Below are 24,609 nucleotides of genomic sequence, written 5' to 3' on the forward strand. Positions count from 1 at the left end.
CTGCGATGGGACAGTGGCCAGGGTCTGGTATCATGTATCAATTCCCCTTTCAGTGACACAGGCAGGGGTGTAGTGGGGCAGGCACGTACCGTGCCCCCTCTTCTTTTTTTTTTTCAACTACACCCCTGCTGGTAAGTGTTTTAGTTCTGCTTTATCATAAATCATTGCATTTTCTAAAATAAAACAATTTCCTCTTACACACAGAAGAAGCCAGGAATGCCAAGTAAAGCTATAAACGTGGAGTGATCAGGCAGGTAGGAGGGATTATTTTAGGACATCTCCTATACCAGTTTTATAAAAGCAGTAAGTAGAGATGACACTCATTAAATTTCTGTGTACTGAAGTTGCTATGTAGTAATTCATTTTGCTTTACTGTATTAGAATGAATGGTTCTAATATCAGATTTCTTGTATTCTTTACAGGTAAGATGAACATTTTTGTTTCCTGCAATAAAATGCAGAAGACTGCAGCATATGTATTGTGTGTAATGCTGTCCAGATTCATCCTTTAGACCAAAGAATAAAGCCGCTCATTGTTCTTCAGGACAGGCATGCCAACAATTGGATTACATTCAGAAACCTGCTCTAGCCCTATTATTTAATCAGCAGCCATTCTCCTCTTGCTTAGCATTGCCTCTAACAAGGAGAACGAACTCCAGTAACCTCCGTCTGCATACTAAGTACATTGCTTGGCAAAAATCACTGCTAGCCTCATAAACGTTAATGAATGGCTGCTTTCAGTACCAAAATTCTGTATTGGGAATCTTGTGCAAAATGCATCGGCAATATTACTGCATTTCCCTTTTTTTTTCACTTCACTATTGCACAATAGACAGTATATTATTTTAGACCTATTTATTTGTAATATGATTGCCATAGATAGGCAAATCATTTATCCACTGGGATATCTTCCTATTCATATTGTAGTGTAAATTTATGTGGGAAATAAATTAATGAGCCTGTAGTTTAGGTTCATTGTCATTAACTTGTTAATCCTCACATAGCCCAATGATTGCACAAGATGACAAAGATCTGCTCTGCAAGAAGCCAAAACACAAAGGCAGTTCTGATCTCATGCTACAAGTTAACCCCCTCTTGGAAATCACTCTTGCGGAATACAATGGACTCTCTATGAGAGGTGACAGCCAACAAAAGGTTAAATTGCTCTATGTTATAGTAACCTAGCTTTTAGGAAAATCACACCCAATATAACCAAAAAAGGGCTAGTTTATACATTTTATTATACATGGCCTTTCTACATTGTACAAATACAGAACAATCATTATACATGCTGAGTTACTATCCAAACATATTCCTATAGTCTTTTTCAAAGTCAGGTGAAATTACAGCTTTTAATGTATAGATAAATGCTAGAATCGATATGATTTGTACAATTTGCAGCAATGCCAATAATGACAGATAATAATAAAGGTACTGGATTAATTCTCATTAACTAGATTATTATTATCAATACTTATTATCAGCAGTCCGATACACAGTATTGTAAATACATTCATTTATCTGATTGTTTATTGGAATAATTTGTTATTGTGTTGGTAGGTGAGCATCTGATCTAGTGGTTGGTGGTAAAATGCATTAAAAATGTAGAGGAGTGTTTTATATATCTTTATTTTGTACATGCATGATTGCATACCTATATTGAAATCTATTGCTAAGGTTAACAACATTCTAAATTGCTTTGTTCTGGATTTAATATTGCAATATGTATTTTTTAAATAAAAATAAAAATATACTTTGTGATTTTTTCAGCGATGTACATATGTAAAAAAAAATAAAATGTAACTTTTCTTTCCTAAATTTATCCTTCTGAAATTAGTTCAAGGGCAACGGGCCAAGCATTTAATTTCCTGACCCTTTGTATGAGCTTTGAGTATTATCCATACCACGCCTCTTGCCAGGCTATTGGTCTTTGAGGATGGGTAGGGATAGACCCTTTTCTTCTTCCAAGGTCCAGCCCCCATCACCAGTTTCAGGTCTCCCAATAAGTAGGGCTCCCATGCAAACCAAGACAGAGCATCTCCTAGACAAGGAAAAAAAGCCATTGAAACCTTTCTCTGTGCTCTCCAGTACAAACCCGCTGCTAAAATGGTTGATGCTTTCTGTGCCACCTGGAAGCTGGTTGACAGCCAGAACTTTGATGAGTACATGAAAGCCCTAGGTGTGTGTGCATCCTTTAATCTGCAGATTTGTGCAGCTTCTGCTGTAGATAAAGAGGACTACAAGCACTGAGCATCCAGCCAGCCTTTTGTAATTTGCCTCCTTTACCACCCTCAGACTGCACCCATGAAGATACTTGGCAGACTGCTACAGTAATTAGATACTTCTACTGATAAGCAGGCAGATCATCTAGTCACAGGAGTACTTTTACCTAATCTCTTATTACTAACGTGCTAAATTTTTTAGTGCTTACTAGATTGCAACCCTAGGTAATTCAATGAATCTAACCGCTTACCTTTTTACTGCAGGAGTTGGCTTTGCTACCAGACAGGTTGGCAATGTGACCAAACCCACTGTCATCATTAGCCAAGAAGGTGACAAGGTGGTGATCAGGACCCAGAGTACATTCAAGAACACAGAAATCAGCTTCAAGCTGGGGGAAGAATTTGATGAAGCCACTGCTGATGACAGAAACTGTAAGGTGAGAGCACTGCAGAGAAGGGGAGATCTTATACTAAACATAGGAAGGGGATGGGGGAAACAAAGCAGCTTGCTCTAAGGTGTTGTAGCATTGACATTTTTGTATGCGTTTTCCAAAACAGCGAAGTTAACCCTAAATAGAACTAACCCACCTTTACCAACAGAATTTTATTTCATTGTTTTGCAGAAATACTTGTTTTTGTTAGGATTTTTAGGTACTGTACTATGTTTTCCTATTTTTGCATGTTTAATTATAGATTAACATTATTCTATGACCAAACCAAAGACTTGCAAACCACACGTATCTTTTAACCAGTTCTTAGGTTATTACTAGATAATTATTTTATATTTTCCTGTCAATAGTTGTTGTGTTTTGAAGTATCCTCAGAATTGTAGAAAACATATTGTATATGGGAATATACCATGAAGAATTGAAAACCTCGAAGAAATGGTTTTACCCCTATTTGCATAATCTAAAGGAATGATAGTGAAATGTGTTCATTATTATTCTAAATCTTTTCTGAACGCTATAAAAAAATTGAATATTAATATTATTATTTTTATTAATGAACAGGATTTATATAGCGCCAACATATTACGCAGCGCTGTACATTAAATTGGGGTTGCAAATGACAGACAGATACAGACAGTGACACTGGAGGAGAAGACCCTGCCCCGAAAAGCTTATAATCTAGGAGGTGGGGGGGAGTCTCACACATTAGGAGGGGAGAAACGTATGTATGTAATGTATGTACTAATAGCATTGGTGGGTGAGTTTGCTTCTAGGATAGCAAGGTTGGACAAGTATCACAATGTGAAAATTGTGACAAAATTTTGTTTGCCACCTTTGTCTATCTTTGAACATTGCTTGCTTTCCCTAGTCTGATGGTCTATAAAGATAACACATATCTCTAGATGTAGGAGGCCAGACAAAGATAAACCAGGTAAAATGCAGGTTAACTCCTAGTCCAAATATTTTGGAAGCATCTCAAATTGAAGTGCTGATTACTGTCATTGCCGGATATTTACTAAAGAATAAAAACTTTCTGCTTAGCATATTAACTTTGAAACATAGTTGTTTGTAGAGGTTAAAGTGTAATCGAAGTCAGAAGTCAGAAACTTGGAGTCAGAAACTTGTCCTCCAAATCTTTATTAAACTTATAGTTATCCTACCTGCTTTTGTAAAGTAATGTCATTATACAGTTACCCCTATTTCATAGTACAGTAGTGTGGTAGCAGCATGCATAGGGGATACTGTATCATTCTCATAGAGGGAGCTGTCAGGAAAAAAAAAGCATTCCGTGCTAACAATCGGTTGATCTGTCATAGAGAATCTTTCTAGTTTGCTTTTTTAGCAAAAGGAAGCTCCGTACATCAAAGAAACATTATCCCCACAGTAAGTTTCTGATTCCTGAACACTTACAGTCAGTGCACAAATAGACCAAGGCAGTTTACCCATTACAGGTACTTTTATTGAACAGGAGTCTGTTACCAGAAGTAATAACAGTGTGGCAAATCTATTGAAGCACAAAGGAAATTTTGATTTAAAAAATGTTCATTGTGAATTGTGTAAAAAGAAGATATTTGTCATGATGTAGCAAATCTTTAAAACATTGTTTTTGTATTAGGTTATAAACTATAATTTGTTTCTACTTTTTTGGTAACTCTATGTCTATTCCTAACAGTCTCTTGTAACTCTGGAAGGAGATAAAATTGTCCATGTACAGAAGTGGGATGGTAAAGAAACAAAATTTGTAAGGGAAATCAAGGATGGCAAAATGGTTATGGTAAGTATATCAAATCATACAAGTTTAAATTGCCTCTTAAATATTAGTGAAAGAGGTTCATTGCAGTTCTGTTTTGGGCACCAGTTTACAAAAAAAATTTAGTAGAACAGAAAAGAGTGCAGAGAAGGGCAGGTAAACTCATACGAAGCATGGAAGACCTTTGCTTTATGAGCTTTTTGTGCTTATTTACAATGAACCTGGTGCAAAGGTATCTACCTGAAGGTTATTACATGAGACAAGGGGGTTTTCTTTACATTTGGAGAGAAAGAGGATTCGGCTTTGCAGTATGCATTTGCTTTTTTGCCTTCTGCTTGAATACCTTGGATACGTTTACCTCTGCCCAATCCCATATGACTATTCCCAAGCTTCCTATTAGATTGCTGTCTTCCCAAGTATTGCTTTGTGACAAGTAGGGATAGGTTCCCTATATTTAAACTTTTAGAAAGTCAATATTTGCAAAGAAATATTGGACAGTTTTTGGCATTCTCCTGCTCCTGAGCACCAGGAAGAACAATCTAAAGTATGCAGCCTGCCCATGTATGACAACATATTTGTGACCTGTGTGGTTTTTCCAATATGTATAGTAGGATAACCCTTTTCTAGTTGCTATTGGGGAGTCCCCTGGCCCTCCTCTTCTTTTTGAATCCCTCTTTACATTAGCATGAATTTTATGTGTCATGGCTGAATGTAATACTTAATGTGACCGTATGAATTTTGCTTTATTCCAGCTATAATGCTATATGTGCACCTTTTGTATTAGGTATCAGCATTGCTTACCACTTTCTTAAGCTATATATATATATATATATATATATATATATATATATATATAGTCTTCCATCCATATCCATATGTATGGGCTTTTATTTGTTATTATCAAGAATGTTTGTTCAAGTATATTTTCTATAAAATGGATCAAGATTTTTTTCTGGTCAAGAATTTATTAAACAATTTTAACATAGTGTTGAGTAGAGAAGTAAATTTATTAGATCCAATGCCAGTCAAGTGCAATGCTTATCAATTATTTCTAAGACATCTGGGATCCCATAAAAAGCATTTTCTACTTAAGGTGCGTACACACTTCCAATTTTTATCGTTCAAAATGAACGACGAACGAACGACGAACGATCGATTGGGTAAAAATCGTTCGTAAAAAAAGTAACCAACGACGCCGACGAACGAGGAAAGTCGTTGGAAACGAACGACCGGACCAGCGGATCGGATTGGACGACGATCGTTGACCATCGTTCGTGTGTACGATCGTTCGTTGATCGTCCATGTTCAGAGCATGCGTGATGAACGAACGTTCGTTCACTTCCTGTCGTGCACATAGTTCCTCTATCGCTCAAACGATCGTATCTATTGTGTGTACAATATCTACGAACGATCATGTCGTTATCTGTATGTGCAGGATCGGTGCTATACGATCGTTCGTAGATATCGTGCAGGATCGTTCGTCGTTCGTTTTCCAACGATAATAATTGGAAGTGTGTACGTAGCTTTATACCAATAATCTGATTAGCCCAATAATTAAAACCTATCCTTTTAAAAGATTAGATTTCAGTTCTTTATGTAGTTGATTAGAAGCATGTAGACATTTGAATCAAAGATGATTTGGTGATTCTCAGACTGACTGAATCACCCTACCTAACCCCAAATTGGTTAATCTCTAGATCAGTTATTATGTCAAAGCCATCTGTGCTTAAATTAGGCATATTGATCTGGTCCATATATCAATCAGAAGTTCTTTTGGTGTGAATAATATACTTACGATAAAGCACTTATATCAATTGATTTTTTTTTAATCTTTCTGCAGACTCTTACCTTTGGTGATATTGTTTCCGTTCGTCAGTATGAGAAGGCATAGACTGGAAATTCATCTCTGCTTATCACCCACAAAAGTGTCGTTTTCTTTGAATGAACTGAACATGCCCCATCTTAACGGCCATTTTTATACCCAAAACTATTCCATGTATTTCTGATTTGTGTAAACTATCAAATTCACAATTTTCTATTATTCAAGACAAGACTGTAACAACTTTTTATTAAAATTTCAAAACTCTATTTTTGTGCATTGTAATGTTTTTGTATCAGTTGTGTATGTTTGTTTTAGTGACTGGTTGAATTGTAGCTTGGATGCAGAGTATATATTTTAATGTTTACTTTCCTCTTACTTGGTCCGCTAGTTCTCTGGAGCTTCCACGTGACGTACAATCTTTCCTTTCTACCACTCTTACACGAGGCCTGGTGATTGGCTGCTCAGTTGCTAAACAATACAGAGAAAGGAGATAAAATCCTTCATAACCTGAAATACTGAGTATTTCCAAGACCAAGAACTCTAGTGTATTGGGGAGGACAAAGTAGTATCAATGAGAGTGAGAAAAAACAAGATAATCTGTTACTCATTGCAAAAGGGCAATTGCCAACATGAGCAAGCCCATAGAGACCAATTAAAAGACACTTATATAAATTATTTCAAAGGTAATTGTTGACTGCTTAAGTCTACTTTTGCACCTGGTAACAACATTATTAGTGCATATTGATTATACTTATAAAGTAATACAATTTAAATATTAATTAGGGTAAAACAGAATCTTTTAGATTTTTTGTCACAATTTTCAGGTTTGTCCCAATATTATCAGTAAAACCTGTATTTGATGCTCTTTTACAGCTTCATGCAGTAATGTTTGTGTAATTCTGTCTATCTCTGGAACCAAAAGGCAGACCACCAAAATAATTTATGTCTAGTGGGTGGCAGATACAATCTAAACGAAATGTTATGGGAGCCGTGCACTGTAACAGTTCTAATACTAATAATGGGGCCAATTTGTTACTTTGTGTATAACAGTAAAAGTAATTCTTCCCAAAATCATTCACACCAAGAACAGCTATCATTAATATAAATAAATAATGTAAATCCCAGCATTGCCTATTTTCATTTAGGATAGAGCATTATTTGTTTGCTGGTGACAACCTGTCTTTTCTTGTCCTGTTGTCACAGTGTCTGCCAAAGTTATAGTGACAAACAGAGTCACTAATAGCAAAAAAAAAAAAAAAAAAAAAAAAAAGCTTGACGAAAGTACCGGTATTTACTTTTTCTAAGTCTATTAAAACAGATGAAAAAAAAAAGTTTTTACAGAAAACTTTATACAGAATATATTCACATGGTTTCACCGCCATCATATTTATGTGTCTTTCTCACTATGTGATAGGGGTTAAAGGGGCATACAGAGAGCAATAAAGTCCTGAATGGGAGTTTAGTTTAAAAAGTCTAGTGAGAGATAATCATACTTCTGTAACAAATCTTCAGCACAAATTGTACCATCAATGGATGTGTGAGTTTGACTGGGTATCTAGCACATTAGGTTGTGAGTGCTCTATAATTACAATATAATTATAATAACAATAATAATAGCAATACTTTTGTGATAGATTCATATTTAATGCTTTTAGTCCCCTTTGAGGTATTTTGCTACTATTTTTTTCTAAAAAAATGTAAATGTGTTTTGATTAAAATTAGATCTACTATAGAACGTCATAAAAGTTAATGAACATATCAGTGGAAAGGAAAAGATGCCAAGCTAATAGAACAGTATATTTCTAGAATCTTTACATTTACACTAAAGAGATAGCTTGATCATTTTAAACATTTAATTTCACTAATCGAGTCAACCAGGTACAACGGAAGTTAACAAATGTTCAATATAAATCAATTTGTCATCCTTTTTAATGATCCACTAAAACTCCAAAAAGAAAACAACAGTTGATTATTATAAATAATATTAATAATAATATTATAATGTACCGGTATATCTGTGTTTACTAAATCCAAGTAAATCAAACTAGCTTTGCTCTGTAAATGGCACAGCAGAGGGAGGGAATGAGGTACCCCCAAGGGCCTGATTGGTATCTCGCACTGTATGTTGTGGCAGTATTAGGTGTAGGGTATCAACAAACAACATATAAGTGGATGTTTCCATGCACTGCAGTTTTCATGGCCAACAAGTCTTTGTGCTAATCTACTGGTTCTAAAAGAACAGTTAGCCATGAGGCACAAAAAAAATGTGTAATATATATGTATGTATAATCTTGAATTGATGAATAATCACCTTATTTTGGGATATAGGATGGAATCAAACATGTAAATACCCTCTGTTGCAGGTGTGAATTGGGCCAGGGTGCAGGGAGGCCAGCTACCTACATGTACCTTTCTCCCAGGAACCTTTCAGCACCTAATTTCCTACCACACCAGTGACTTTCTCTGCTGTCAAAAAACTGTACAGCCAATGGTGAGGAAAAAATGGTGATTTGCCACATTGGCTGTTGGAATAAACCCCGCCATAGGCAGATGAAAGAGGACTGGGGTGGGAAAATGCAGTTATAGTTACATTTATTCAGTCTAGAGTTATTATTACCCAGTATTTTTTAGCGCTGACATATTAGGCAGCGCTTCACAAAGTCCATAGTCATATCACTAACTGTCCCTCAAAAGTGGTTCACAATATAATATCCCACCATAGTCATATATCATTACCACAGTCACTTTTTTCTTTTAGGGGTGTGTGCTAGTGAAATGGACTGTTGGTAATATCTGCATGTCATTGGAAATTGCTTGTCATCATTTTTATCTGAATGTCATTAGACCTATCATTGTCAATGATAAATCCATGTCAGTGGTATGGTGACATACTATTATTTCTAGCAGTCACATGTGGACCCCAATCCTAATCAAAAATTAGGCTTCCCACTATATTTTTTTCAGTGCGATCACTCCTAGTAGTCTCTGGTAGTGGTGTTGTCCCAGGCACTACAAAATAGGGTACAAACTGCAGGGTTTCATATAAAATTCAAATAAAAAGTTAAGGCACATTTTAGAGGAACCGTACAGTTGGAAAACAATTTGTAGGCCCTGGAAAGCTGAGACACGTTATATTACAATTTACAATAGATGGCTACAGCACTACTGATGGCATTGGAACTTTAGCAGACCAGGTAATCTTACCTACTTTTTGCCACAATCACTACTCCTATATCTTGCAAGGGCCAAGTTGTCTTTTCCTATCAAACAGATTGTTCCATGGAGTAAGCTGCAAAATTCAGCCACACATTGCAAATACAAATGTGGTTACCTGTGGTGTGGTTTGCTGATTCCAGGTGCACCAGCACAGTTTACTGTGCACCCCTGAGCAGCCAACTGTGTGGTCTTCAACTGTGGGTGTGATTATTGTGCTTCTGCAGTCTTTTTGAGTGTGCAAGCTTAATGAAGACAAACCCCTGTAGTCAGAAATAATGGTTATTGTACTAAGGACCTGTTATACATGCCTGTGTTGCCTATCAGATTCCTTCTTTTATTGTCTAGCTTATCCAGCTTGAAATGATCTGTATAGTTGTTTTTCATAAACACACACACACATATATATATATATATATATATATATAATTTTTTTTTTTCACAAATTATTGTTTATGGTGCAGCTGTTGATTGTATCACTGTGACTTCTTTGGTTTCCTCTCCATGGGTCTGTTGTAGTGACAGTCCTGGATTCCAAAGTGTTTAATGGGAATTTTTTCTGTGTTACAGTCAGACATTAGCGTTACAGTCTCCCAGAACTTAGCAATGCTCCTATTGAGAAGAATGAACGCAAGTAACCTCCCGTCACTTTGTGAGCATACAAATAGGAAGAATAAGTCTTTCCAGTGACATGTTATGAGGTAATTACCTTTCTTTTTCAAAGACACAACTCAGCTGAGAAATCATTGAAGTATGTTTGGTTGTTCATCTGTTGCTGGGCTCGGATAGTTTGTGTGTGAGAAGGTTGGACATAGCCTCGAATTCCCACAATTTGAAGTGAACATGTTACAAATCTTGCTGCCTGACCTCTTGGCATGCATGAATTCCCCCATCCATCTTAGAAGGGGGGCATTGTTCCCAGCAGAATAACAACAAGGGGCTCCATGATGGCAAGCATCCATAGTGGGAAAACCAGACATCCTCCCCAGCCATGCCTGCTGTTTCACAAAACAGTTTTCTTTATCATGAATTCACTTATGGAGATTTCCAAACCCTAAGTGTAATCTATCTTCCCTGAATAATTAAAATTCATTTGAAAGTCATTATTTGTATGAACACATTATAAAAGTCTCCCTTGTGACAATTTCAATATTTATTTCAATTTATACTGAATCTCAAAAAGTTTTATTGAAATAAGTTAATAAAATAATAGGAACATGTTTAGTTTTTTGTTTACTTGTAGAGTTGCCTTAACTTAGTGTTTCTCAACATGGGGGAACCCTTTAAAAAACATTAAGGTCTTCAGGGAACCCTTGCTATAATTTCTTTTTTCACAGCTCTTAGTACATTAGTGTGGTCATCACTTGGAAGATTGCCTCTTATTTTGCATGGCGAATGGGAAGGCTGCCATCCTTACAGATAGCCAACAAAAATCATTGGTGTCACTTAAACTGATGTGAGAGTCACAGATTGCTTATGGCTGAAGGAACCCCTAGCAACCTCTGCGGGAACCCTAATATTCCATGGAACACTGCCCTAACTACCGCCACTAGAATATAACTTGCTCCGAAGGGCTATCTGTCTAGGTCACATATGCCCTCGTCTGGAGAGAAACAGACATTAACGGGTTAAATTCTTCTGTGTTTTTTGTAGCCTGCAGGTATGCCAGCATTAGGTGACACAAGATTATCAGCTTGACTTGCTAGGGTTAGGACAGAGAAGCAAAGATGGTAAATGATAAAGGAATATGTCAAAATGTATTGATTAACACAGACATTTCTACTGAAAACCTCTGACATGTTTGTGTAGCATTCTATTATGACTGGTGTTATGTTGGTGTTATTTGAATGCATTAGTAATACTTATTGACAAAATGTCATGTGACTGCACACACAATTATTTTGTGCCTGATGGTAGTGAAGGAAAAAACATATTTGTATGAAAATTTGTGTTTTCACAAAACTTTTACAAAGCCCACTATTCACAGTAACAGGTAATCCCAGTGGGTATGGTGGATTTTTTTAGTCCAAAGAAAACCGTATAATTGCCTCCCATGCCAAAAGTATTCATTCATCCTGGCAGGTTTATTGTGTGTCTGTGCACTTAAAATGCAAAGCTACTATAGACCTGCTGGGCCTATAATCATCCTTAGAGGTAACATTCAGTATTCAGCTTTTATGTACTTGCCTTTGTGCTTTAATATAAATAGCTGTATTTGGGTACAGACATGCTGAACACATCCTGCAAGATTCAAACACTTGCAATTCAGAAATCAAAACGTAACCAAATAAAGTACATTTTTAAGTGCACAAGTAAGGCATGAATAATCACTGATTCTCATGGAAGCACAGCCCTAAAAATTAACACCAATAATAAGAAAATTAATCTAAAAAATAATATTGTCATTTCTAATATATTAGTACAAAAATGCAAAGCATAATTAGTACAATTTATCTTGTGAATACTTGCTTGTTAATATCCTGGACAATGGCTAAGCCTGCTCTAGATGCTGGAAGTAAATTGCATTTTAGCATCCTAAACATAATCAGCAAATAAGTAATTTCAAACCTGACTGACTCAGGGCAAGAGAATAGCAACACCAATGGTGCTATATATTTAAAGAACTATTGGCTAATTCTGCTCCTAGTTTTTGAATATAATCCCATTAGGCATTCCAAGGTTTTTTTGTAAACCTCTTAATTACATAACTATTATACTGTTTTCTTTCTATTATTGTACAAAAAGGTATGCAAACTTTCGTTCTGGATCTCACAAGAATGTCACAGAATTAGACCAAAATATTGGGGTCTGATGTTTTTTCTAAAGACAATCAATGACATGACTTAGGACTTTGTAAAGCACTGCATATTATACAGGCACTGTATAAATACAGAAAAATAATTATTGCAGCACATACCACTAGATCAGTGGTTGCCAACCTTTTGGACGCCAAGGACCACTAAATTTACAGAATCCGGACCACGCATGTGTGGGAAGCCATGTGTCACTAAAAGGGGAAGGAACTTCCCCCCGGAGTGATGTCATGATACCAGAACCTGCCCACCTATCTCCTATTGCAGGTCTGAGCCAAGAACTACCAAAACTTTCTCCAGTTGTTCACTGGTTGGCGACCGCTGCTATAGATCCACACTGTAAAAAGAAATTCTATATGTAGGATTCAGGACAGACTTCTTTGTCATGGGGATTATAAGTATTTGAGTATTTTGTGGGTACATGAACTGCAGCATGTCCATGCTGTATATACTCCATTCTTCTATTTACCTATGAATGTTTTATTAACTTTAATATTTAGTGTAATGTTTCTTAAAGTGCCATGTCAAGCAAAAAACAAAAAACAAAATTTGTAGTAAATCCCTTCAATGCATGCACAGATCCACAAAGTAGAAAAAAGCTGGTTTTCTGCAACAATTTTACTCAGCTTCGAATCCTGTTGTGGGCTGACAACACAAAAAGTATTTTAGTACACTGAGTAGAGTCAGCTCTGCCCAAATGCACTTTCTTAAGGTGCGTACACACTTCCAATTTTTATCGTTCCAATCGAACGACGAACGATCGATTGGGCAAAAAATCGTTCGTAAAAAAGTAACCAACGACGCCGACGAACGAGGAAAGTCGCTGGAAACGAACGACCGGACCGGCGGATCGGATTGGACGACGACCGTTGAACATCGTTCGTGTGTACGGTCGTTCGTTGATCGTCCATGTTCAGAGCATGCGTGATGAACGAACGTCCGTTCACTTTCCTGTCATGCACATAGTTCCTCTATCGCTTAAACGATCGTATCTATTGTGTGTACAATATCTACGAACGATCGTGTCGTTATCTCTATGTGCAGGATCGGTGCTATACGATCGTTCGTGTATATCGTGCAGGAACGTTCGTCGTTCCTTTTCCGACGATAATAATTGGAAGTGTGTACGTAGCTTTACACTACTCAACAACTCCTAATCTCAGATCTCTACAAAAAGAAAGCTAATCATTCTGTAGTCTCAGATAAAAACCCTGAAAGGGTATAACACACAAAATGAACCAAGAACTGCTCTAACTTTTTGAGAGAATTAAGAGGTTGTTTATCAAGCAAGTATAACAGAATGCTTCCAATGGTAATTTTACCGACCAAAAGGTAACAAATAAAAGGAGATAATTGCTAGTGTTCAAAACAGACAACTGATTGCAGGGTGCAATTCCAAATCCAAATGAAAAAAGAGAAACCATATTAGGAACATATCTATGCAGCAGAAGAATGTATGAGTTTACTAGAAATGTGATAGCAACAGTTTTTATTAATTCTAAAAAAAAGATTTTGGTGCTCTATTTCCAAAACGGGAATCTGACATTCTCTAAAACATGTACTGCCATTGAAATAGATAGACCTGGAGGATTCCCATGAAGGAATGTCTGAGGGAATCTCAGATTCGCTCTTTTATAAATAACGTTTTCTTGAGTGCAATTCAGCATTAGGAATAAAATACCCTAACATTAATAAGGTTAAGTATGACACCTCAGTTAAAGGAAGGAGGGGGTGTTGTGCCAAAACAACCGTAATTGTGTAGTATGTCTTATGTGTAGAAATAGCTGGGAAAAGGAGTCCTAAACAAAATCAGAATGACCTTACAGGTAGAGAGTGGTTTAGTCTGTGACGGATGTGTGCCAAATGTCCTTCTGCCTTCCTGTCCTCTTACTTCTCCTATACAAGCAGCATAACCATGATGGTTAGGTGTGCAATCTGTCTCCTAGCATCCTTTAAAATGTACAGTGTTTCATTTTGAACTTTGCAGAAGAGTGTAAACATGGGTTAGGCCCAAAAGTCCACATATATGAAAGGAGAGTTTTTTACATTACAGTCATTACGATTTGCCAAGATAGTTTATTGAGGGTCCCAAAATATGTAAAAAAGTTACTTTAGGCACCTAACAGCATCAAAAGATCCACAATATCTCCAACAGCATGCTGCTAATAAGTGGCTCTATTACTGCAGTACGTCTGGTGTTCTACATAACATGATTGATACTTTGTAATGATTTTTTTTGCCCAGTACAATTAGTAGACTTAGGGGCTGATTTACTAAAAGAATTTAGGCTGTTCACTCACCAAAAGGAAATTATCACCTTGTAAGGCAGGGGTCGGCAAAGTTTTATGGCCACTAGGCCATTTATGGGGTGGGCGGGAGCACGCTAGGCCGGACCCATCCTAATGGCTCCACCCACCACCAGGGAACGCCCCCTGAAGTGAAATCCCTCCCTTCCTTATGCATTGTGGAGGAGAGGGATTTACCTTCAGGGAGCTTTCCCTTTTTACTGCAGTGGCGGAATATCAACCCTGGCCGAGGTAAATAGGGCAGCAACAGCAAAGAGGTGGCACCTAAGCTCCGGCGGCTCCGGCTCTGGTAGTTCGTAACGCCCCCTGGCTGATCCGGAGCCACGGGTTGCCGGCCGGCATTAGGCCAGATCAGCCAGGGGGTGTTAGGCTGGAACAGACTACCGGCTAGGCCGTATCTGGCCTAAAGGCCGGAGTTTGCCGACACTTGTTGTAAGGGATATTCACATAATTCAATGTTGTTATAGTTCACTTTTAAAAGAACTAACCCATTACATGCAAGGAAATTGAAAAAAAAACAGTTTTTATTTTGCACATGATTGAGGTCAGCAGAGTTTCACCTTAAGCAATTTAAGTAAAATATGCCTTGGAATGAGATAATTCACCTTGGCAAATGAATATCCTTTATTCCTTCAAAAAATCAAACCCTTTGGGACAAGGTAGAAACAAGGTGGGCTTAGCCAGGCTGCTGGTCTTTTGTATGAGGAGGTTTAATAAGCTACCATATAGCTGCTGATATTTGTATATGTAAACAGTGATTTGACTTGTATGACTATACTTTTCACAGTCTGACTTGTCAGGGTGGTCTTAGTTTTTGATGAACACACATAGTACCACTAAAATATAATGCATATAGGATAATTGACTGATGTGATAACTCCTATGGATTACTATTACTTGTGAGGTCCTGGGTAATTCCCTTTAAATGCGGTGAGGGTGATTCAAAATTTGCAGTTAAGAAAAAGAGGAACACTTACCCTTAGGAACCCTAAAAAAACTGTAGAGTTAAGGATGTGCATCTTTCTAACGTCAGCCTATTTTAATAGCACATGGTTTCCCAGACATTTTTGGTGTTCTTGTGCTATTTTGGTGCATTTGGCCACTATAGTTACTCTCCAGAGACCAGAACAAACCATCTGATTTTTTTCCATTGGTTCAGTCATGTTCTGATTTGGCATTTACAGACTCCTAAAGGAGCATCAGCTAAAAATTTCTAATATGGCCTATCAAATAGGGATTTTCATCAACTGTTTTATACATTTCCTTCTCTACCATTTAAAACCTTTGACGGCTCATTTCCATTTCTCTAAGCTGTTGCAGTTCATTAATGCATTATTGTTAACATGTTAAGATCTGCATAGGTTAAAAATAAGCAGCACCCACCATCTTACCACACTTACTGCATAAAGGTGAGAGGGTCCGACTCCTAAGTCCTGATTTGCAGGGTGACATATGTGGTGCAAATGAGTGGAAACAATAATTTATTCAGGGCAACAGGAATCAATAGAAAATCAGTAAAACAATTAATGTTTTACCACCTGTATCAGAAAAAAAGGAACATTCCCTTATTGACAGGGAAACATCTAATCTGGATTTGATACAAAGTAGGAAATACAGATGTGTTGTGAATGGTGGTGAATGCATTTCAATTCAGTGAATATAGAAACAAATTCAGCAGATGAGGATACTTTGAAAAATTTGGCAAAAGGTCCAGTGGTCCCAAGCCAATAAATCATAAAGAATATGGAACTGATCACTTGTTTCTTTAAAGCATAGACATTGCTGACTCCTGACTAGGACTCTTTTTATTTACAAAACAGGAAATCAGACATTCCCTCAAAACATTCCCTCGTGGGATTCTTCCAGGTCAATGTGTTTTAATAGCAGTAATTGATTCATATGAGGGAATGTTTGAGGGAATGTTTGATTTCCTGTTGTAAAAATAGAGCCCCTAGACATTAAAATCTTGTCACCAACCAGATTTTAGTTTACTACTAATTAGTTAAGAAATAATTTCCTTTAAATTGCTGTAGGTTTCTGCACCGTGAATATCATCATTGCTCTATAGACTGCCCATCTAGATCTGGTTTTCCATAAATGTAGCCAAATTACTTTCTGGTTATATTCGGTTAAGATAGTTGCTTACACATACTGTAGATGTCTTAAACTGCAAACATTTGAGAAAAGACAAACAACAATAAAATATAGCAAGCAATTCAGTCTTGTTTAACTTTTCAGATCAAATGTGTTATTTAAATTTGGAATCAAAACAGAATTGTACCTGATAATTCTATGAACTTGTTCCCAAATACTAACTTCTATATTAGCACAACGATGAATGAAGTCTCTTTATTACTCCAGAATGAAAAAAATGACCTAAGGTTACCCCAAGCAGAGACACCCACTGCATACATAAAAGATGTAAAGATTTTCAACTTGGCCTCCCTGAGAAAGATCCAACCAAAGCGTCCCCTTTACATTTCATGCTTCATTGATGCTTTGTGCAGTGTGAATGCTTTCCTGCTTTTGCTGCCTTTGTGAGGACAGCTTGGGCTAAGATGTGATTTACTTGTAAGCCGATTGTTGTTCCATGTGTGGATGGGACATGACCAGTTTGGCTTCAGCCAGTCACGGAGAGCCATGGCCATTACATCACCATCAGGCCATGGCTTACCCAGACAATACCAAGCAGACTTTTTCTTGTTAGCTTTCAAGAGCAATAAGAAAAGGCTGGGAAAAGAATATAGCAGAAGCTTTTCACAGGGCTTCTATTCATCCTATCTGTATCATAATAAAATTAAAAAAAGAAAAAACTTTGAATATTAAGGCAGCTCGGGTGAGAGGAAACAATATAAACACCCATCATTCAGTATTCTCCATCACTGTAGTGGTGTGTGCCCATTCTGGCACACCTCCACAAATAATGCGTTGTTTAAACATTGGGCTTTATCCCTTCATTCACATAAAACAATTGTATCCAGATTCACTGGAGCTAAATTCTCCAGGGGGCTAATTAACATTTTTATTTATTTAATTTTGTTTTCCTGCTGGGTGCGCAAACATAGAATTCAATGGTGTTCAATAACTGTTTTCATAAAATAATGGTAACGTTTTCTAAAAATTATTTTACGGCAGTGAAGTATTCAACTGAATAAGTGTTAGTGAGCACATTTTTGTTAAAGTGACCTTGCCACTAATTTAAACTGCAGATAAAGCAGATTTTACATGCTTCCTTTTACTTTCTATTGTCAAAATGTTTTTATTGACCTGCAAAGTGCTTCTGAACTTGCTATAAAATTTAGGATCTTCATGTAAATTCAGCCACCTCTCTCCTTGCATGGCATAGTCTTCTCCTTCTCTGGGATGTTAAATTACACTTTGTGCTGGCTTAGCTCCCCATTTCCTTCCTTTACCTAAATAAATGTTTATGCAGCTTTCTGGAAAGGGTCCTGATTTCCAGCCTACAAAAGGCTAAGCTCAACACATATTTTTATTATTTCTCTAAGGGAAGACACTAAGTCAGAAAATGACTGTTTATACTGAAGGGCATGTTCAGACTAGTGGTATTTTACTGCAGCACCTTCCGTCCCCCTAGTTTCCTACTGTGAAACACTAGATAGCCAGGAGCATTATTAGGCTGTTACTGATATTCTTTTTCAAGTGCTGCAAAAGCTTATAAAAGCCCAAAAACTATTGCATAAGCATTATTAAGCATTTGCAAGCTATTCCAGTTCATTAATAATAGTAATAATAATAAAAAATAGTATTTTATATAAAGCAAACATATTACGCAGCGCTGTACCTTCAATAGGGGTTGCAAATGACAGACAGATACAGATAGTGACACAGGAGGAGAGAACCCTGCCCAGAAGAGCAGAAGAGGAAAACAAACACAGTTCCATATTTTAATAAATAATTCAATGTTTTTTAAACTACAGTTATTGTAAGTGAACTTGACCTGATTTCACCTCCCTGTGATTTATTATGGCAGAACTCTGGCAGTAGTAGGTGTGATTAGGGAGTCCTGCATTTTAATGTGAAGAGAGAAATGATTACAGCAGTTTGATGCAGTGAGAGGTGAGCATGTGACATTTACCACACATCCAGTGAATGTTCCTAAAAGTTTGCAAATTTATTGTTCATAGTAAACTCTATTACTGTGTTTGTATAGCACCAACATATTACACAGCACTGTACATTAAATAGGGGTTGCAAATGACAGACAGATACAGGCAGTGATACAGGAGGAAGAGAGGACTAATAAAGTATGTACCATTTTTAATGCTAAAAAGCAATGGTTAGAAACAGATGCCCTTCATGTTTTCAGGTAATGAGCTGGTTCTGTGTACACAAAGACAAGTTTGTGTATATTTGCACCTCTTTATATTAACTGAACTGCCAAACTTTGATTCTCCCCAGCATTCACTGCCTTCTCTACTGCCCCCCCCTTGCTCAACATTGTTTATTTTTTTTTTTTGCTTTGATGTTATATCCTAATGATTAAGCTGAGCAGCTGTCTTCATGTTTTCTCCTTCTTTTGTTAACAAATAAAACTTTATTAAAATGTATTTTATTAAAAGGAATGGGAAGCCAGCCACTGCCATTGGGCCCATGCCATAGTACATGTTCTTGGCTAATTACAGAATGCCTTATATTTGGTGAATGGCAAGGAGAAAGGAGTGTGTAAAGTTGATGCTGGTACAACAAATGATGAAGCTATCCAAATCTGTATTTTATGCATTTTGTAAAAATGTATGCATTTTTATTTAAACCAAAGGGGTAATTATTATAACCTCAGGAGAGGTAACTTTTACGTACTAGTACATTCTGAAAATGTTGATTACAGTTATCCTCTTTTGGTTCATGGATTACTAACAGTATTTATTTCTTGCTTTGTAAGTAAGTAGCATCATTGCTTTTATTACAAGAAGCAATACAACTTACCTTTTTGTATGTCTACCCTCTAGTATAGCCTTTCCCCTCCAAAGTAATTTCAATTATTTCCAGGTCTCAGGGAACCCTTGCTAAAACCAGTTCACTGTATGTTAGTGGGGTAAATGGCCATGACATTAATGGTAAGCTAAAAGTGTGTTACCCTTACAGCTGTAGTCAAAATCTCACCCTAAACACAGATAAATGATCTCTGGTCTCATTATTATTATTAATAATAATAAACAGTATTCATATTGCGCCAATATATTATGCAGTACTGTACATTAATCATGCTGCTGGCTCTGAATAGTGCTGTTTACTCAAAACTATGCAGCTACCAGTAAATGGGAGACTAATCATTCACAGCTCAAAGAACCCCTAGCAACCTATGGAGGAACCCTGGGGAGAATCGCTGTTCTAGTATCCTATTACTTCCCCCATTCCCCTCATCCACAACACAGGACATAATTATGTTTTAATGCAATAATATAACTGGGGCAGGGGCTTATAGAGATAACACTAGAAGTGTGCAGAGGACATAGGATGGATATTTTTTAATAATATTTGAATTAAACAGATATCACAAATTTCAGGTCACAATTTATTTCATATAAATAGGATCTGACAGCACTGCTCTATGTGTTTCACTGCCTACTAAAATTCTTGGATATCACAAAATGATTTTAAATGATAAATTTAACAGACCAAAGAAAGCAAATGAGAAAAGTTCAATGTTAAAACCTTAACACACAGACATTTTACAGTAATTTGTTGCTAGTGGTTTAAATCCCTATAATCGCTGGCTACAGTAGAATAGAAGAGTGATTTGTAGCTAAGCCTAAAGAATCAATGAAGAGCAAATGTCACTGTCAATCCTATTGGCAACACTGCTAAAACTCACTGTGATTGTGATACTAAAAAATAAGTGACATAGCAGTTCAGTAGAACATAACCATGATTTTCTTAGTCAGAAATAACTAAAAGAATAACTTAAGAGACGAACATCAACGCAAATCAATCAAGTTAACCAAATTAGGGTTAGTTTCCAGGGTTAAGTGCACATCAAGTATTGGGTAAAGGTTAGGCTTGTATTATTGTGTACAACTATTTTTTCAAAGTTTTGCTTAGTGTGAAGTTTAAAGCTTCAGGTAGGTTTTTATTGTTATTTGTTGTTTGTTTTTGTCCCTGTAGAGTTCACTAACTAGTTGTCAGAAAATGATGGAAAAAAAGTTGTAGTGACAATTCTTTCAGACAGAACAGCTGGCAAGTTATCCATTACTAAAGCCTACCTTTATTTTATTACTTGTAATTATATGTGTAAATGGGGGACAACCACTTTTGTTCATTATGTACAATAGATTCACTTCCAGTTCTGCAATGCTACACGGTGAGTTGGCTTATCATTTGAAGATTGTGGATGACCTCTTTTTTTAAATTCAGTTTTACATCTACTGCTATAAAACATTTTTGACAATCCAAAGAATGGATTTGAAACAGAGGTAGCTGGAGAGAAAGTTGGTCTTTATTGCCATCTAGTGTCTAAATGCGGTAATTCTATCATTTTTGTATTATGTCCTGAGATTTAGGAAACAGCAACATAATATGAAATAAGAAAAATACATATGTTAAAACAAAACCTGCCAGGGGAAAATGTAAATTTAGCCACTGTTAATCTCTATTTTAGATGCTAAGTTTCTGTTGTCTGAGACAAACATTCATGATCTTCTCAAGCAAAAAATCAAGCGTCAGTAGAACTGCCACCCATTGTACTATAGTGATCTACTATGCCAGGCCACTTAATCACCAAAACAAATAACCACAATTGTTTTCTAATGAGAAGAATATTGTAGGATGCCTACTATTTGTGCACTCTCTCTATAGAACATAAGAGCAGTCTCTGTAGAGTTTACTTTCATTCTACTCTCACTAGAACTGATCATTGACCATAAATTATGGTGACAGCTGAAAAATCTAGGTTACTGCTCATCATGTTGTTACAAGGGCTTTCCTTTAAGTCACTGACCTGGAAAAATTATGCAGTTAGAGACACCTGCCTTTAGTTAGACTTTCCTACTTTGTACTTTGTACAGACTTAACCTAAATTAGTGACTTCTGATAGCTTTATTATTATTTTTAATATTAAACAGTATTTATATAGCGCCAACATACTACGCAGTGCTGTACATTAAATAGGGTAGTGGTACTCTACATACACACTGCAGCATAAATACCTAAACTTGTCAGCAATACCCTGTACAGCTGTACTGCATACACATGTGCCAACAAGGACCATGCCTACGGAATGAAAAAGTGCAGATATACTTTTATCAGTCTGTTGTTTTACCTTCGCTGTCCAATTGAAAGCTGAGGGCAGGGAAGTGACCAAATATGTTGTTCAATTGCAAAAATAAAAATAAAGATCGAGTCACACAGACTCTGCTGTGAAAGGAATCCTTAGGCAATTGAAACAGCTCTAATATTTGTGTTGTGTGTTGTGTTGCTTCTAAAGAGACAAAATAGGAAATAAGAGGTCCATTTTCATTCCAAAGAGCTGTCCCCAGAATAGGTGTATCCATTCATGATCGTTAATCTTTTGCTCTGATCACAAATCAGAATCTTGGAATGTCCCCAGTGGGGGTAAAGATTGGAATAAGAACTTCACAAAGAGTTTAATCTTTTCATACTTTATCTGCTTTTCGTTGCTGAATTCTTTTCAGAAAATACCAGGGACTGAAAGTACAAATGTAAAATAGTAGTGTGTGGTGGATAGATATTCAGTGTCCTAAAGGATATTAATGCCTAACCCTGATTCGTAAGCTAATTAAAGAATGAAAGAAAGGAAAAAGAGGGTTTTTTGCAAAGTAACAATCTTGTATTGAATGATAACAATATAAAATATGGTCATCTTGTGTGCCACAATATTTTGCTTGTGGTTTACACAAAATATTAATACCAGTTTGGCCCCTATAGGGCACTATACATTAGTTATCTATCATTATATGCTGTAACAGCTGGCCATTGAAGACCCAGGGCTTCATCCAAGATGATAGGTACATTTGCCCCATACACAGGTTATATGCAGAGTATTTTTTTGTGTAATCGGACAGTTTTCCTTTTGACCCAAAGGGGGAGCTGAAGTACCAGGCTGAATGACAATAAGCTTCTTGGCCAGATGGGGGAGCTAAAGAAGCCTGGGGATATTCTCTGGTTCTGTCTTGGCTGGTGAGCTGAGAGGAGGTCCAAGGTAAACTGTGAATAAAGACACAGATGTTAAGCAAGCAGGTGTGGACCCACTGTGCCACTGACTGGGTATGCTCCAGAGGGGCGTAACTAAGCCGCTACCTGGTCTTCAATAGAGCCTCTGATGGTGAGGATAGGCTTGGGTTGCAGGGTAGCTGCCAGGTGCCACTCCAGAGCAATCCCCAGGCCAGTGGCAGCTGACCACAGGAGTAAGGATACCCGGTGCAAGCACCGAGGGGCTTGCTTGGCCAAGAAGGTGATGGCAATCAAAGCCCAGAAACAAGATCCGCGGTCAGGGTCAGGCGGCAATCAGGCAAAGGTCCAAAAACGTAATCCGAAGTCAGGGTCAGGCGGCAAACAGGGAAAGTCCAAGGGTAAGAAACAAGGTCCGGTACACAGTAAAGCAAACAGAGGAAACACCTTAGCACTGGGAGTTACACAGGGTAAAACCTTGAGATTGCTCAGGCAACTTCCTGTAGTAGGAGGTGCCTTTACATACCTGCAGAGATCCAGCCATAGGCTGTAGAAAGCAGAGGGCGTGTATGTGTTACCTCATAGATTAGGAGAGACACACCCACGCCAGCTCAAACACCAGTGCAAGTCTCCATCAGGGAGGAAACTCAGGCATGGAACACAGGTAGTGGGGTTACTCTACCTGAAAGATAGGACCCGGCGCCCGTGCCTGCAATTAGGAGCAGCGGCGCCGGCACGACCTGCAGTGCTAACAGCAGTGCTAACACAAACTTTGTTGGAAAAGCTGAATGGTTAGAGCCTTAATGTCCTGAACAGCACTAGGTTGGGCTGGATTGTTAGTAAAGAGATCTAACAGTGAGTTAGAGGCCAAGTGGCCAGGCTTTATTTTTGCTGTTTGTTTTATTTTACCTGTTTTTTGTGTAAATATCAGTGAATAAAACTCCTTGTAGCACAGATAACCTGCTGGACCTGTTTCCTGTTTGAAACACCCTCGTTGCTACGGGCAATCTCACAATGCACATAAATAACTATAATATTGACCTGCGGATATGAATCTGTTTGTATTGACCGTGGTACCCGACGCGTTTTCCCCTTTTAGGCTTCCTCAGGGGTAGAGGTACATCAACGAAAATTTTTACACACAAGCGTATATACAAATATTAGAAATAAGCATATATACAAATATTAGAAATAATATATACCTTAACAGTTTTGCAGATAAATATGATAATTGACGTTATCAAGCATGTATTGTATATATAGAGGTAATATGCATTGAAACAGTTCAAGTACTTATTGAATTGTCATACAAGATAACATAAGTTATGGTAAGGAGTATTTCAAAAGGAAAGAAATACAAATGGTAAATATTAAATATATAGGGCATGCCTTTGTGTGTATATATATATATTATTATTTATGGAAACTTGCATAAATAGAATAAGATAAAGAATATGTAATGGTTAAACATCCATCAAATGGAGTAAAACTTACATGGTTTTATATGTAGCTTAATCCTGAAGAGATAATAATGGAACAACCAAGGTTGAACAAGCTGGAGAAGAGTTGATAAGAAGTAGGATCATGGGACATCAGATAATGATGTTATTTCTGGAGGAGTTTAAATATATATCAGCTATTTTTGAGCAGTAATGAAAAATAATTTTACTATAAATGAGTGATTCAGGTAGAAATATTTTACCTACCTGTATATAAGTTTTAAGGTACCTATGGTATATCAGTGAAAGTGGTTGACTTAGTATATGTAGCCACTAATAGAAGAGTTCTTTTGTTTTTATTTTATATTAGGCACCATTGGTAACTGTTCCCATCATAGGAAATGATGCATCCTGAAGATAGGCTTCCCAGGAAGGTAGGTTTCTATAAACA

General features: G+C 37.1%; 1 protein-coding gene across 1 annotated transcript; it reads left to right on the forward strand.

Moving 5' to 3' along the window:
• The first annotated feature begins 2,003 nt into the window (after positions 1-2,003).
• On the forward strand, positions 2,004-6,508 carry FABP7 (fatty acid binding protein 7). The gene is made up of 4 exons (XM_072408844.1): positions 2,004-2,178; positions 2,486-2,658; positions 4,343-4,444; positions 6,261-6,508. The coding sequence occupies exons 1-4, from the start codon at positions 2,106-2,108 to the stop codon at positions 6,309-6,311; spliced, it is 399 nt and encodes a 132-aa protein (XP_072264945.1). The 5' UTR covers positions 2,004-2,105; the 3' UTR covers positions 6,312-6,508.
• Positions 6,509-24,609: the final 18,101 nt, after the last annotated feature.

This window comes from Pyxicephalus adspersus, chromosome 4, assembly GCF_032062135.1.
Source record: "Pyxicephalus adspersus chromosome 4, UCB_Pads_2.0, whole genome shotgun sequence".
In the NCBI taxonomy this organism is placed as follows: Eukaryota; Metazoa; Chordata; class Amphibia; order Anura; family Pyxicephalidae; genus Pyxicephalus; species Pyxicephalus adspersus.

Bases quoted from the DNA above. Each gene is read 5' to 3' on its own strand.
- FABP7 (XM_072408844.1), top strand. From the start codon at position 2,106: ATGGTTGATGCTTTCTGTGCCACCTGGAAGCTGGTTGACAGCCAGAAC. The intron at 2,659-4,342 runs GTGAGAGCACTG...TATTCCTAACAG, and splicing joins CTGATGACAGAAACTGTAAG to TCTCTTGTAACTCTGGAAGG. The intron at 4,445-6,260 runs GTAAGTATATCA...ATCTTTCTGCAG, and splicing joins AGGATGGCAAAATGGTTATG to ACTCTTACCTTTGGTGATAT.